We start from the raw sequence: 16127 nt of genomic DNA, 5'->3' as shown, positions 1-16127 counted from the left end.
CAGTATTTAGCACTTATTAGCACACACTTTGGCCTGGAGTCACCTAGATCCACAATAGAGACTAATCTGACTAATTTTGATAGCAATTCTGAGCTCACATCTTCAAGATACCTACTGGAGAGGCCTCTTTCAAAAGGCAGAAATCCAGTTGTTAGCTGAACTACCATCAAAGAGCTTGAGGAAAAAGAAACTTTGAGCCAACACTGTGGGTAAATCAAAAGGGTAAATTAAGCTAAAAGGTGATGAATAAGAACTAGAATAAAAGAAAAAAAAAAAATCAACATACATCATAACTAAGGCGAATAAAACCAGGTTCAGTGGTAGGATGGCCAAATCAGAACTATTCCGTTGCAGGAGGGGGGGGGTTTGGTTTATTGAATTACCCTGATCACAGCCAATGAGTAAAGAGATATAACAACTGGAGTGAGGCCTTATTGACGCTACATTAGGGATCGATTGCTATGTCTTTTTAGGGCCAATACCAATTATAAGTAAGCAGGGAAATTAATAACTGAGATTTAAGGCCGATACTCAGCAGCACGGCTTTGTCTGATCCACTCAGACCAGCGCAACACACACTAACACACCACCACTGCAGTGCTGAGAATGATCCACCGCCCAAATAGTACGCGTTCTCTGAGGGTCCATTGGGGTCCACTGAAGAACAGGGTAAAAGGGGGTAACAAAGTATCAGAGAAACAGATGGACTACAGTCTGTAACTGTAGAACTACAGAGTGCAGCTATACAGTCAGTGGAGCTGATAAAGTGGACAGTGAGCGCAGAAACAAGGAGGTGGTCAGAAGGTTATGCCTCGGCGTATATCAGTGTTTCTTAACCCTGTTTTAAACCGAATTTTTTGCTTTCGCTATGCATAAAAGCACAAACAGGTCTGGTCCAGCAAGTTTTGCTTAATTTGTGTCTAGCCGTAGTCAGCGCTCTCCACCACTGTTACATAAACACCAACTGAGGGAATGTTTTTTGAAAGAATGATGTTCCATGTGGTTTGACCAAGAGTGCCAAAATATGTGAAAGAAACTCAGGAAATTTTCAAATCAAAAGCACAGAGATCCAAACAACACTAACATATGCCTTCTTTACTGTGAAACTTTAAAGCAGTATAAATGCACACTCAGAACCAAAGAGTACACTCACAAACAGCTGATACTAATCACGGAGTCAATCGGAACCAACCAGTTCTGGGACAACTGGAACAAGCTTGAAAAATTGGCAATACAAAATGGTGATATTTGGACAAATCATTTCAAAACATTCTTCAGGAAAGTAGAATCAAACTTCAAAAGCTTGAAGAACTAGAATTGGCTGTAAAGGATAATCAGAAGCCTTTAGACTCCTCAATTACTGAGCAGGAACTGAAGGAGAACATTAACAAACTAAGACCAAAGAAAGCCTGTGGGCCTGAAGGAGTATTGAACGAGATGATAAATTTCTAAATTTAAACTGGCTATTCTAAGTTATTTAATCTGATTCGGAGTGTAGGTTACTTCCCGGAAATCTGGAATCATGGACTAATAACCCCAATGTTTAAAAATGGAGATGAACTGGACCCTAATAATTACCGAGGCATCTGTGTGAACAGTAATCTGGGGAAGTTGCTGTGCAGCATTTTAAGCTCTAGATTTCTGAAATTCCTTATGGTGCACAGCGTAAAGGTGGGGAGTGATGAGGCGGACGCACATGCTGAGATAAGCGACTTTTATTATGGGCAAATCCAGGGTCATGGTCAAAATGGTCCAGGTTCATATAGCCGACACGAAGAGCAGGAGGGACAGACATGACAAAAATGAACACAGAACTCCAAACAGCATAAACATAAAAAACCAGCACAATTAAACAGAACAAATACCAACACAGACCAGGGCAAACACAAGGCTTAAATACCCGAGGGCTAACAAGGGATCACAAGACACAGGTGGAAACACAGGGCGGAACAATCAGGGGCAGAGTAACCAAACAAGGGGCCGGACTGGGATCAAAACAAAAACCAGGCGGACTAGACCAAAACACAACACAAACACATGGACAGGACTGGGAGGGACCAATCGTGACACACAGTGTCTTGAGTAGAAGTCAAATTGGATTTTTACCAAATTCCCACACCACCAATCATATTAACACCCTACACACCCTAATTGATAAATACATCATCCAAAATAAAACCCAAATTTTTGCATTTTTTATTCATTTCAAAAAGATTCAATTTGGCACCAAGGATTATTCTACAAACTTACAGGAAGTGGTGTAGGGGGTAAAACATATGATCTAATTAAATCAATGCATACAGGAAATAAATTCAGCATAAAAACTGACAATAAACAAACAAATTCCATATCTCAGGAGCACGGAGTGAGACAGGGCTGCTGTTTAACCCCAGCACTATTTAATATCTACATCAATGAATTGGCGCAGATTTTAGAGGAGTCCACAGCTCCCGGTCTCACTCTGCACGACGAGATTTAATTCCTGCTCTATGCAGATGACCTGGTTCTGCTGTTCCCCACAGAACAGGGCCTACAGCAGAACGTGGACCTAAAGACAAATATAATGACATTTCAGAAAGGATCCAGATTTCAGGGAAAACAACACACATTTAGTTTAGGTATGAATAATATTCAGTATTCAAATAGTTACAATTATTTAGGTTTAAACATCAGTTCTTCTGGAAATTTTAACCTGGCAGTGAATGAACTGAGAGGCAAAGCTCGCAGGGCTTTCTATGCCATAAAACAACAAATTTCTGTGGAAATTCAAATCAGAATTTGGCAATCAAACTTTTACACGTTTAAAAGACGGCGACCCCCACTCATATCATTATAAAGCCCTGCAGTACCAAGAGATGAGCAAAGACAACAGTCTCCTCATTCAGCTGGTCCTGAAGCACAGTTCAACACAAACACACACTAACACCTCACTAACACTCACCAACACAAAACACTCACACCTCACCAACACAAAACACTCACACCTCACCAACACAAAACACTCACACCTCACCAACACAAAACACTCACACCTCACCAACACAGACTCACACCTCACCAACACAGACTCACACCTCACCAACACAGACTCACACCTCACCAACACAGACTAACACCTCACCAACACACACCAAAACCTCGCCAACACACACCAAAACCTCGCCAACACACACCAACACACATTAAAACCCCACTAGCACCCCCACTAACACTTCACAGGCTCAGGACCAGAACACACCAGGAAACCTAAAAAGAGTGAACCAAATTACAAAACAGCTCAAACTGAATTACCTCACCTATTGGGAAACTGAGTCAAACTCACAGAGCAAAACGCAGTGTTATTTGGCCTTAAATCGTCAGTACAGCGGAGCAGATTACCTGAGCACACTGACTGACCCTAAACTGAGGTGCACCTGAGACAGGCAGACACAGGAAATCTTGGCTACCCAAGGATCAAAGACTGTGCCAGCAGAATAGCCCTGAGATAGAGCTGCTCACATTTACTCACATTAGAACAGAATTCTTCACCAAAATCACCAAAACATGTCCCGTGTTTGAGAATCTTCCCCTCACAGAGAAGCTACCGTAGAGTAGACAGAGAGAGAAAGAGTGAGTGAGAGAAAGAGAGAAAGTCAGAGAGAGAGACAGACAGAGAGACAGAGAGAGAGAGAGAGAGAAAGAGAGAGAGAGAGAGACACAGAGACAGAGAGAGAGAGAAAGAGGCTCTCTGTGATTCTCTGTGATTTTTGTTGTGCTTTGACAATACAATTGTACATTTGTCATGTCAATAAAGCAGATTTGAACTTGAGACCGAGAGGGACAGAGTGTGTGAGAGAGAGACAGAGAGACAGAGAGAGAGAGAGAGAGAGAGAGAGAGAGAGAGAGAGAGAGAGAGACTGAACTGCTGAAAAGAGCCAATATTTTCTACTGATTTGAGTCTGATACCCACTGATACCCATACACCATCTCTATTAACAGCACAGCACATATTAGCACTGTGTTTGTGTGTCAACTGAGAGAGTAGCTTCATAAAGAGCTAAAAACCCAACACACACACACACACACACACACACACGCACACGAGAGACTGTGCAGATAGGAAGTGGTTGTGCGTCCAGCTGCTACTTTCTGTGTTCAGTACTGCTAATCTCCACTTCCACTGCCGTTAAAGACACACCAGCTCATGTTACTGCAACAACACAGGCTTTAAATCAACAACTACAACAACAAAAACAAAGCTGCAACACTGCACATGAAAAGAGCTGCTGTGGACGTCTAAAAACAAACAAACACCACAGAAAGAGGTCCTTGTAGGAAGAATGCAAGAGCAGCAAAACAAACTACCTTTGGTTTTATAAAAGAATAATTAGCAAAAATCACTGTTTTCCAGAGTCGACCCTCGCAGAGTCGACCCTCGCAGCAATCAGATTTCTGCTTTGTAGCCAGTCAATACACAGAAGACCACGTGACGTAAACGTAACGTACAACCCCAATTCCAATGAAGTTGGGACGTTGTGTAAAAAATAAATAACATAAATACGACAGCGGAGACCCCGGACTGCTGAGCAGCTGAAGCTGTACATCAAGCAAGAATGGGAAAGAATTCCACCTACAAAGCTTCAACAATCAGTGTCCTCAGTTCCCAAACGCTTATTGAGTGTTAAAGGAAAGGTGATGTAACACAGTGGTAAACACGCCCCTGTCCCAACTTCTTTGGAACGTGTTGCAGGCATCAAATTCAAAATGAGTGAATATTTGCAAAAAACAATAAAGTTTATCTGTTTGAACATTAAATATCTCGTCTTTGTAGTGTATTCAATTGAATACAGGTTGAAAAGGATTTGCAAATCATCGTATTCTGTTTTTATTTATGTTTTACACAACGTCCCAACTTCATTGGAATTGGGGTTGTAAAACTCAAACTTCATGCTGTGGCTTATTTTTTAAACATCAAGTCACTTTACCTGAAAATATGAACACATCATCTAGAAGGTGAAGAAGATTCAAATCATTTATTTTGTGTTTGGTTTCAGCGCCGCGCCAACAGCGTTTTGCCGCGTCTCGCGATGTCCACTGTCTGATCTCGGGCATGTACAGACTGAGAAATCTGATTACTGGGCTAAATTCCAGCCTTTTTATCAGATTTCTTAATCGGATTTCTAGATCGGAGTTTGGTGCCTACATGACCATTTGAATAATCAGATAACTGCAGAAATCAGATTATGATGGGATTATTGAGTGCATGAAAACACGCTCGGTGTGTCCCAATTCAGGGGCTGCATCCTTCAGAGGACACTGTCCACGAAGATGCTCTGCCCTATGACCCTAACCCTTTTGACTCACCCTGTATATTGAAATCTTACTATACTTATAATTTGAAAACTGACTTTCAAAACTGCCCCACAAAATGTTGTACAAGGAACTCCAGGACTGTATATGCTCTTAAAAGCTGGTAGGATGATGTGAAAAATCAATTCCAATACACGAGACATATTCAAAACACACAATATGCATTGTTAAGCATTTTTCTGAGATATAATAAATTGGAACAGACAAAACAGAACCTGTAGTATGATGCATGTTCGATGTTTTATAAACAGCACTGCACTAAACCCAATAAAACAGGACTAACTGCGCCCACTTTATAATGAAATGGAGTCATTCAGTGTTCTTTCAGTGCTGATGATGTAAATATGCTCAGAAAAGCTCATTGTGGTAGAATTTAGCACAATAATGAAGAAATATCATCATATTGGCCACCAACAAAAGCTACATACAGCAGTAGCAGCTGATCTGGGATCAGCATCCAGTCACCCAATGCTAAAAAAACAGCAAGGCAAAGCCAACATGCTCACAAGTCAACGCTGCTAACAAGTAAATCTAGCTGTAAAGGTTACCAAAGGCAGAAAAGGGGTTTCAAATAAATTACCGGTCGCATTATCTTTCCTGCCATGACACCACTCTGTTTAACACACCTAAAAGACCCTCACCAGGGATCGATGAAACGCCCACAAACTCATCAAAATTCAGCAAAAAAATCCCCTAATGCCCTTAAAAGTTACTCAGATGTAACTTTACACCTCTGTGCTCATTCAATATGCGCAGAACTATGAATATGCAAATAGAAGTTAGCCTACAGGGCTAATGCACTAACCTTATCTTGCTAACGCTATACTAGTAGCACTAGCAAGATAACCATGACAGGCTTTCTTCATGAACAGCCCCAAAGTTGTGTTTTTTTTGTCAGAACTCACGTAACAAATATTGTGATCTTCTAATTCACCAAGCTTCTCGCTGTTGTCGGAGGAAAACCTCGTACCTCCAAAATGGTAACTTTACAGGAGAAGGAAAAAACCTGCTTTACTTTTAATGCAAGTCAATGGAACCAGAATTTTTGCCAAGTCATTTTAGGCCATTTGTTTCAGTCCATTCTTCATGAAATTTACACACAGCGTAAAGGACAACAGGTACTTTTAAATAATGTCAAAAGCTGAAAAACAACAAAAATGGAGCTACGTGGTTTTGTTCCGACAGCAGCGATATTCTAACCGTACGCCAAACAGACACTGAAAAGACTTCTGAAAGACTAAAGTCTGACACCCTCTCACATCGAAAGACCATCTCAGTTTTTAGTCACACGCTGATTTTGACGACGGGGAATCTTGCAGTCACTATTCGCAAGTCTGGAAGTAGATTTTTGAGATTATTTCCCATCATGCATCTGGGGGAGATTTAGAAGCAGAGAAGGCCTTTTCCATCCACTCTACAGTCTAGCTTCAGCAAAGCTTTAGTGGCATCACCATCTGTTTTCGAGTAAAATATACAACGGTCCTCTACGCAACCTGAGCGCTCTCTGGACGTTTGGCCGGGGACAGTCCGATTTCTCCAAATAAACTCTGCCTGTTTTTCTCTGATTTTCAGACCCTTTCACATCAGCAGAAGGCTCGTCATTTTCTCCTTAAACTTTGCACCTGAAAAACAGGACACGGCTCTGCCTTCTTTTGGGAAAAATTCCAAAATTTGGCTTGACATTACGACACGTAGCTGCACCTGACTCCTGATCCACCACCGTCCACCTATGTTTATGCTAATGATATGGAAATACTCACCTCTCCAGGAGACGGGATTGGTTCCTTACGTTTGTGACGTATGAAGCCCTGGCATCTGTGAGACTGGCGGGCTGCGGTTTCAAAGCAGAAACACAGAGTTTATCGCTCATAATGTGTTTTCTAGCCTGTAAAACACGCCACCTGGACATTTCAGCTAACAGGTTTAAAAACTTGTTTTTCACTGTTGGGGTCTTACAGAAAAAAATACCTCATTATATCAGTATATCCTCAGCCTGCAGGCGTCAGCTAACGGCGTTAACGCTAGCTATCTGGCTAAGCGAACACAGACTCGACTAACGCCGGCAACAGGTCAAATGAACACAGCCTAGAGTTGATTTCAAGTCACTAAATCACTCAAATAAGATTCCCATACGTCTAATAATTAGTAAGAGTGGAGATAAATCTGAGAATAACGTCAACATGAACGGTTTTCTTCACTTTTCCTCACCTCCCCAAAGACGGCTGCGTCCGTTGAGAGCGCAATGTATTCTGAACGGTAGCTGACTCCTGGTCGGGCTCGCGCTGGTCCGTTAGATTTTGAATTTTGAAACGTGCGCGTGACGGAGCGCGCGGCTGCCAGCCGTAGACATACTTACCTAGATGCCGCGTTGGCGCGAACCAGGCACGTCAACAGCGCCGCCATCTTGAGGCGGTCAACATCGCAGCTGGACCGCATTCAGTGCCATTACAGAGCGGCTGTTTAAGAAAGATACTGTCCAAAATGACACTATTTCAGGAATATTGCTCTCAGAAAGAGGCACAGGATTATATAACATCAGTGATTCACACTCATGTTTGTGTGGTGTTTTTGTGTAGATATGGTCGTGTGGTTGGTGAAGCACAGAAAACCTGTTTTTCCTCTGGTTTTCTAAAGATTAAAGATTAAGAGACCCTTATTAGTCCCACAACGGGGAAATTCCACCTCTGCGTTTAACCCATCCGTGAAGTGAAACACTCTAGTGAGCACACTTGTCCGGAGCGGTGGCCAGCCCAATCCAAAGCGCCCGGGGAGCAGCTGGGGATTAGGCGTCTTGCTCAAGGACACCTCAGTCACACACTGTCGGCTCTGGGGATCGAACCGGTGACCTTCCGGTCACGAGGCTGGTTCCCTAACCTAACCCCATATTAAGCATATTTTATCGTGTAGTCTATTTACCACCTTAAATGGTGCATCCGCCAGCTCCTTGTTCAAATTTTCCCATTCAACCTTAAATGGTGCCATTTCAGGCAGTGCCTGCTGCACCATTTAAGGTGGAATGGGCAAACTCAATCAAGAAGCTTCGTCCATCTTACTGTCTTTTGGGAGTTTATTTTATGAATATGTGTATTGAGATTAGAAGTGATTCACTCATTGATGGATGTGCTGATGTGTGTGTTTGTGATTTTATTGGCGCTAAACTCTGTTTTTAACGTCAGGTGAAGACTGAATGTTTTACTGCTGGTCTGGATGGCAAATTATCACGATCAGTTATGAAAATAATAAAAGCTACAGAGAGCAGCAGTGCAGTCTAGCATAATCTGTGTCTGAGGATTATAACAAAACAAATTTGGCAAAAATCGGTTGAGTAACAAGGAAGTTGTGGCCGATTTAGTCGCCTCTCAATACACAAAAATTCACAAAACGTGAATTTGTTCACAAACGGATCTTGACCTCTCCAACATGGTGGACGTGCAGACGTATTGCCTCAGATAGAAAACAACTGAAAATGCAGCATCCATATATGTTTATGTTGATTGCGGCTGTGCTGGATTTTAAGTGCTGATTCAGTTTATGTATCTTGACAAACATTATTATAAAGCCCTGAAACTCTGCTCTGTATAACTGCTTTAAAACCTAAACCAGTGTGATGGATTAACTACTTGCCTGGCCATAATAACAGTACAGCAGCAGTGCAGAGCAGAGCTGGGATATGTCACTGAGAGCTCCAGTTGTTCCTGATGAAGTAAGCTAACTGGGGCTGATTTGTGAGGTACACAATGTTAGCTGGACCGTACAAGCTGATTTACAATTGGGAGATGTGCCCACTACTCCTTTTAGGTGGTTCATTGTACAAAAAACTTTTTTTACACTGGTGGTGATAGGAACCATGGGTTGCCAGGTCTTCATGCAAGTATAGCCTTTTTATTTACAACCCCATTTCCTTAAAAAGTTGGGACACTATGAAAAATTTACATAAAAACAAAATGCAATGATGTGCAAATCATTTACATCATTGAAAATGCTTCAAAGACAACATATCAAATGTTGAAAGTGAGAAATGTTATTGTTTTTTGGAAAATATATTGCATTTGATGCCAGGAACACATTCCAAAAATGTTGGGACGTGGGCAACAAAAGGCTGGTAAAATTTGGTAATGCTTAAAAAACACCTGGTGGTTAATTGGTGACAGGTCAATAACAAGACTGGATATAAACAAAGCTTCTTTCAGAAGTAAAGATGAGGAGGGGTTCACCACTCTGTGAAAGACTGCACGATAAAATAGTGCAACAATTCAAGAATAACATTTTTCATTGTAAAATAGCAAAAAACTTTTGCTTTTCATTGTCTACGGTACCTAATAACATTAAAAGATTCAGAGAATCTGGAGAAATCTCTGTATGTAAGGAACAAGGCCGAAAACTAGTATATGCTGACTGTGATCTTTGGACCCTCAGATGGCACTGCATTAAAAACAGACATGATTCTGTAGTTGCAATCACTGCATGGGCTCAGGAACACTTCTGAAAAACACTGTCTATGGAAACAGTTTTTCGCTGCATCCACAAATGCAAATTAAAACTCTAAAACACAAAGAAACCACTTATGAACTTGATGCAGAAACACTGCCACCTTCTCTGGGCCTGAGCTCATTTAAAATGGACTGATGAGAAGTGGAAAAGTGTCCTGTGTTCCAAAGAATCAAGATCTAAAATTATTTTTGGAAATCACAGACACTGTGTTCTCCGTGCTAAAGACCACTCAGCCTTTAATCAGTTCACAGTTCAAAATGCACTGAAAAATTAAAAATACGACAAAGTAAACCCTGAACTGTTGAGCAGCTGAAATCATATGTTAAGCAAAAATGGGAAACATTTCATTTCCAAACCTACAGCACTCGGTCTCCTCAGTTCCCAAACGCTTTCCGTTCCCAAACGCTTTCAGAGTGTTGTTAAAAGAAGAGGTGATGAAACATAGAGGTAAACAGGCCCCCGTCCCAACTTTTTTGGAATGTGTTGTTGGAATGAGGTTTTACTATCCACCAGTGAATCTACATGTGTCTTGTGTTTTATTATTTTCAAAATTAGCAAACAAATAGTAAGTGTGAATTTAAAAAGTGTGTTCACTGTAGAGGGTGTGTTAACTTAGCTTCACTTAGAAAATCAACAAAATGTGTCATTTGACCTGGACACCCACATTTTTGCCTACAACTATGCTGAATTTAGATATTAAATAAGTGCTGTTAGCTACCAGCACTAAAATCAAAACTTAACAATATTAAGTTATTGTCTTATAATCAAAACTTAATATAAAATATTTAGCCTACGGCTCATAACATGGTCATTTCATACTTTTTTCCTCACTGTCATTCTTGTCCCAATCATCAATTTTCAATAATGATGAATGACCAACTGGACAAGACCATTTTTCCCTGATTGGTCCCCATATAAATAATGCCTATTCCTAAAGCCTGGAAATCATCAAAAAGTGCTGGACTCCAGCCATGCAGGACCTTGGACCCCTGGGCTACTAGATTATAGGACAGTAGAGTGAGCGACAGTTCATGCATGAGGAAGAGGAGGGAGGGAGGAGGTAGGATTGTGTTTCTGTTCCTCGTTGCCTCCTTGGCATTCGCCGACTCAAATGGGGCCTCACATGCCACTTTGGGTGACAGGCGGAAGTACAGAGCTTTCCCAAGACACCGAATAAAAATAGGCCAGCTGCTATTACGAAAATAACAGACGCACACTTGGCACTGTTCGGATTTATGGAATAAATATGGATAAAGCAGATACAAGGGAAAAGGAATTAAAGTGCATCCAAGACATGACAGTCAGATCCAAGCATTCTAAACACACCTCAGAGAAATTCTCTCTCTCTCTCTCTCTCTCTCTCTCACACACACACACACACACACACACACACACACACCTGGAGGATTATTCACAAATGAATCATTATTTTTGAACTCTTTTTAGGGAGTTGCATGAATCGATTCAAAAGAATCACTGAATCAAAAAATGTGAATATCCCCATATGGAAGTCTGATACCTGGAAATATGTGGATTTCAAATATGTGACCTATATTACCACATAGGAATTTCCTTTGTCCAACATGTAAAAACACATATTGATATATATGCAACATATATGGCAACGTTTTTCAAAATTGGCCATTTTCAACTATGGGACATTTCCATCATATATTAGCGTGTACAAACATATGTACCTCATATATGCAACAACATATGATAGAAAGTAATAATCCAATAGAGATGGGATATATTACTCATACATGCTAGCATCCTGGTATATACATTTTTTATTGCATTTATGTTGCATAATACTTTTGAATACTTTTGGAAATATAGTGTGCATATATATATATATATATATATATATATATATATATATATATATATATATATATATATATATACACTATACACTTATTCAATTTACACACAATTTACACACAATTTAAAGGACAACAGGCATTTTTAAATCATGTCATGTCTGAAAAACAACCACCAAGGGGTTACCATAGCAAACACTAAGCAACAATCTAGTAACCACCCAGCAGCACCCTAGCAACCACTTGGGATTCCACAGCAACTACTTAGCAACACCATAGCAACCACCTAGCAACACATTATCAGCCACTGGCAACACCACCGAAACGACCTCACAATACTTTAGCAGCCAATTGGGATACAACTGCAACTGCCTAGCAACATCGTAGCAACCACCGAGCAAAACCTTGGCAACCATTTGGGATACCATAGCAACATCTTAGCAAGCAGCTGAGCAATCACTCTGTTTTTCAAGGAAATGCTTTATGTAGTTGCTAATACTAGAGAACCTGTAGAATTTCCACTCTGCAATATCTTCCAGGTTTCTCGAACGCTAGAGGGCGCTCCCGAGCGAGTCCAAAATGAATGGAGCATTTGAACAAAATCATAGTTTATAAATTTCCTGAACAGCATAAAACACTTTTTAATGTTTTTAAACTCGACTTATAAGAGTTTAAAATGGCACCGCATGTATGTCCATGACGTCAGTGAGCGCGAACAGCCAATGAGCTGCTCCACTCGCCAGTCAATCGTCAAGCCTAAACCGAGACTTCTTTCCAAAGGTGATTCAGGCAAGGCTTATGGCGTGAAACTGGAATGCCATCGCCACGTCATACTCCTTCTTACCAACAAAACGGGTTGATATATGAACAAAACGACAGCATGAAACATTAAAATGTGGCATATTTCTGTCCACAGTGCGCGGTGAATCAAAGGAATCGAAACACGCGGAGTTCGGTTCACTTACGCGGGCGCTTCGAAAGAGTCGAGTCAGTGAAGTGACTCGTTAGGCTCCTCCTCCTCCTCCTCCAGACTTCAGCGCTGTTGCACAGCGCGGCTTCACTCCAGCCATTCACAAAATATCACGGTGTGGAGAGCCAGCGCGTCCGGACACGAGCAGCCCGCGGACCCCTTCACCGGACAGCCGTACTTTCTTCTCTCGCCTTTCTCTGGATGCTCTAATGGTCAGCAGTGGCGACTGCAGAGGAGCAGCTTTGAACTCGGCTTTATTGCGAGCTTCTCCACTGAGCCAGGGGTGCATTTGCTTTTGCAGCGTTGAGGCTGGGTGAGTGTTTCAATGGACCCAAGTTCTCTGTGGACACACAAGTGTGGTGGAACATGTTGTTCACATCCTGGTGGATTTAATAGGTCAGCATGAGGGAGAAGCTGCAGGAGGACCACCTTAGTGTGTTATAAACGATTACCCCTCTCTGTTTGAAGCAGAGCTTCATGCTTTGCCACTGAATCTACTTGTATTGACACCTGGGCCGTTTTGTCCTCTGATAATTGGCTTGTAGAAGTCAGTAAGGTTGGTTAGTGTGGTGGGTAACACGTCTGCCTTCTATGCTGCAGACTGGGGTTCAATCCCCCACCAGCGTAAACACCTAACACTGTACCAATTAGAGTCCTTGGGCAAGACTCCTAACGCTTACCTGTGTGAAATAATCAAATTGTAAGTCGCTCTGGACAAGAGCGTCTACTAAATGCCATAAATGTAAGCATGTTGCTTTAAAGAGGAATTCCAGCAGTTTTCCAAAATTTCTGCATAATTCAATCACTCAAGTGTAAACAGGCATTCCGAGTGATTTGGTGTGATGTGGCTTGCTTGTAGAGAAACTTACACACTCTGATTGTCCTTATAGTGGTGGTGATAGGAACCAGACGCAAGTAGAGACATTTAATTTATTATCCAAAGCCACAGTGCAAATATGAACGTTTATTTACCATCCAGAACCACCGGTGAACACCCACATGTGTCTTATGAGTCTTTATATGGGACATTGAAGATGGTAAAATAGGCATAAATCCGGAAAAGTAAGTTTTTCTTGGGGACTATTTTGCCTTTTAACGCTGTGCATGGATCCCTCCACCATGAATGAGTTTAAAAATGATGCCAATTTTTACATTTAAAAAAATATTTTGAGTTTTCCTGTATGCGTATATCATTCATATTATTTAACGTAAACAACAATATAAATAAATTACAGGGATAAAAGTAATAACACTAATAATAGTACAGAGTCAATTGGTTGTTGTGATAATGGATTCCTTTCATTGCCTGTCATTATACAAAATTATATCATGGTACCAATAAAATTCTTTTAGCACAATTACATATGAATCATTGCAGAAGATTATAGTAATTCAACAAGCAGCTAAGGTTCATGTTTCCATGTACCCAATCAAAGGTAAATCCTAAAGAACACCATATCTGTTTCTCAGAGCAGGTGATTGGTTTCGAAGGCCGAATATTTCTAAAACTATTTCATGTAGTAACTTTCTGTGAGGGGGCTTTTAGAGGCGGACGTCTGGTTCCTATCACCGCCACTGTGAACAATGCTGACTCTGCAAGTTTCTCTAGAAAGATGCTTTTCACACCAGACCACTCTGAATGACTCGGTTTATTACGTAGCCCATAAATCCTACAGAGGTTTTGAAAAGCTGTTGGACTTGCCCTTTAAAATTCTGATTTCAGTGAACCTTCTGCAGTTAGTGAACGCCTACACAAACCCAGGCAGTGCTGGTGTCCAGACACTGTTGGGGAATTTGACTTGGCTTGAGAAAAGAGGAAAAGTCATGACGATAAAGTCGGAGTCAGCGAATTATGTGTTCCGATCAGCTGAAAAAAGTCAGCCTTCGGTTTTGAGTCGAGCTAAAATGCAGTAGCAGCCGAACGTCAGCCCGGACTGTGGTGGCGTCTGAGCACCACTGGGACTCTGTTAGGGACGGTCTGGATGACGCGGTCATTTTTGTAGCGTCAAAACCTCATTTAGACTGAAACAGTTGTTCTCCATTACAGTTCATTTCAAAAACGACCAAAGAAAACTTCTGATTAGTGACCAAAGCTTATTGTCAGAACTCACAGTTCAGCTGCGTGAAGCTTTTTTTGGTGCTCACCTGAAGCTGTTTTCCTGTAAAAAGCTTCCAAAGTGCACAAAGTTGCTACTATATTATAAACAATCATACTTTGTAGTCCTGTGCAAAAGTTTGCACCCCCCCCCCCCCAAATAATATCATTTTGTTATTTTCAGTCCTTGTTACTATTTATTACTGTTTAATTGAACACTTTGGGGGGAGAGATTTCCTGTAAAATCTGTAAAACTTTGTTAAACTTAGCAAATGTATCACAAATACTGGGAAATATTCAGAAAAATGGCACATTTACGCTCCCTTTACTGGAGATGTCAGCTTATCAACAAAACCAACGGCATTGGACGGGAGGCTGCTCAGACGCTTGCGTTGGACTGTGAGTAGGACGGCGTATAAGATAAGGAGTTTGGAAATGGCACACAGCTGCTTTTGAGCAGATCCCCGGCCCCTAGCGAAGGTCCGCGTGCTGCTCTGGCGCTAATCTGTTTAGTTCCACGGGGCGTAAAGGAGATTACAGGCTGTTATTCCGCTTTTTAAGTCCATTATACTTTTCTCTTTTTTCCCAAGCAAGACGAGGAGTTTGAGAGAAAGGCTTCGTTTTTGTGAAGTAAAGTGTTAAGAAGTACTTTGGATCTGGCGATTTTGGCCCGTAGGCCGCTATTAAATGGGTGTACATCTTGCTTTAATAAGGTTTTAAAAGCTCGATTAGATGAAATAAAATACACTAAACCTCCAGAAAGGAAGGGTTCCATGACCTTCTTCATGGTATCTTTTCTTTGGAATTGAATGGTTTTGCACAAAAAAAGCAGTGAATGTGGAAAAAGGCTTTGTTGTGCTTTTAAACGCACTGGTCACTGGGAATGTTCATGTGTTTTCCGTGGCAGATTTCTTCCATGTGGTTTCTTACGGCTTTTGGAAGCCTTTCTCAGAGGATTCAGCTACGCTGCCAAATGATTCTATTATTCTGTTATGCTTTTATTCCCAGGGGTCAGGTTGGTTCAGCACAGTAAATTGAGTGGTGTCAGATGAACTCACCTGTGTCCAGTTGAACCCTGTACGGTGTAACGTTTTCTCAATGGGACACTCGCGTTTGTTTCATTTGCTTTCACTGGCGTGTGGGGGCGGCACAGATTTGGGAACTGGTACCGGGTTTTCTTCCGACAACAGCGATACGAAGAGTCACGTATATATATATTCATGTGTGTGTGTATAATATCTAAACCATGTGGCCAAGTTCTAAAACGCAACTTTTTAAAGGGGCCAAATTGGAATGAAGACTAGGGGGTAATACACATATTTTAAGATGGATATGATTATATTTGATTTTTCAAATTTTAAGTGTTGGTTTGACTCAGATTAACAAAATTCTTTCAACA

At 41.2% G+C, this 16127-nt stretch overlaps 1 protein-coding gene across 2 annotated transcripts in view; it reads left to right on the top strand.

The window, feature by feature from the left end:
- Positions 1-12728: 12728 nt before the first annotated feature.
- vasna (vasorin a) overlaps positions 12729-16127 on the top strand; it is a 36510-nt gene continuing 33111 nt past the window's right edge. For both annotated transcript variants that reach the window (XM_017684059.2, XM_017684060.2), the window contains exon 1: positions 12729-12946. In XM_017684059.2, coding sequence (XP_017539548.1) covers positions 12843-12946 — 104 coding nt within the window. In that variant the 5' untranslated portion in view covers positions 12729-12842. The remainder of the gene's footprint in view (positions 12947-16127) is intronic.

This window comes from Pygocentrus nattereri, chromosome 25 (genome assembly GCF_015220715.1).
Source record: "Pygocentrus nattereri isolate fPygNat1 chromosome 25, fPygNat1.pri, whole genome shotgun sequence".
Taxonomy (NCBI): Eukaryota; Metazoa; Chordata; class Actinopteri; order Characiformes; family Serrasalmidae; genus Pygocentrus; species Pygocentrus nattereri.
This window is presented reverse-complemented; position numbering and strand designations above follow the sequence as displayed.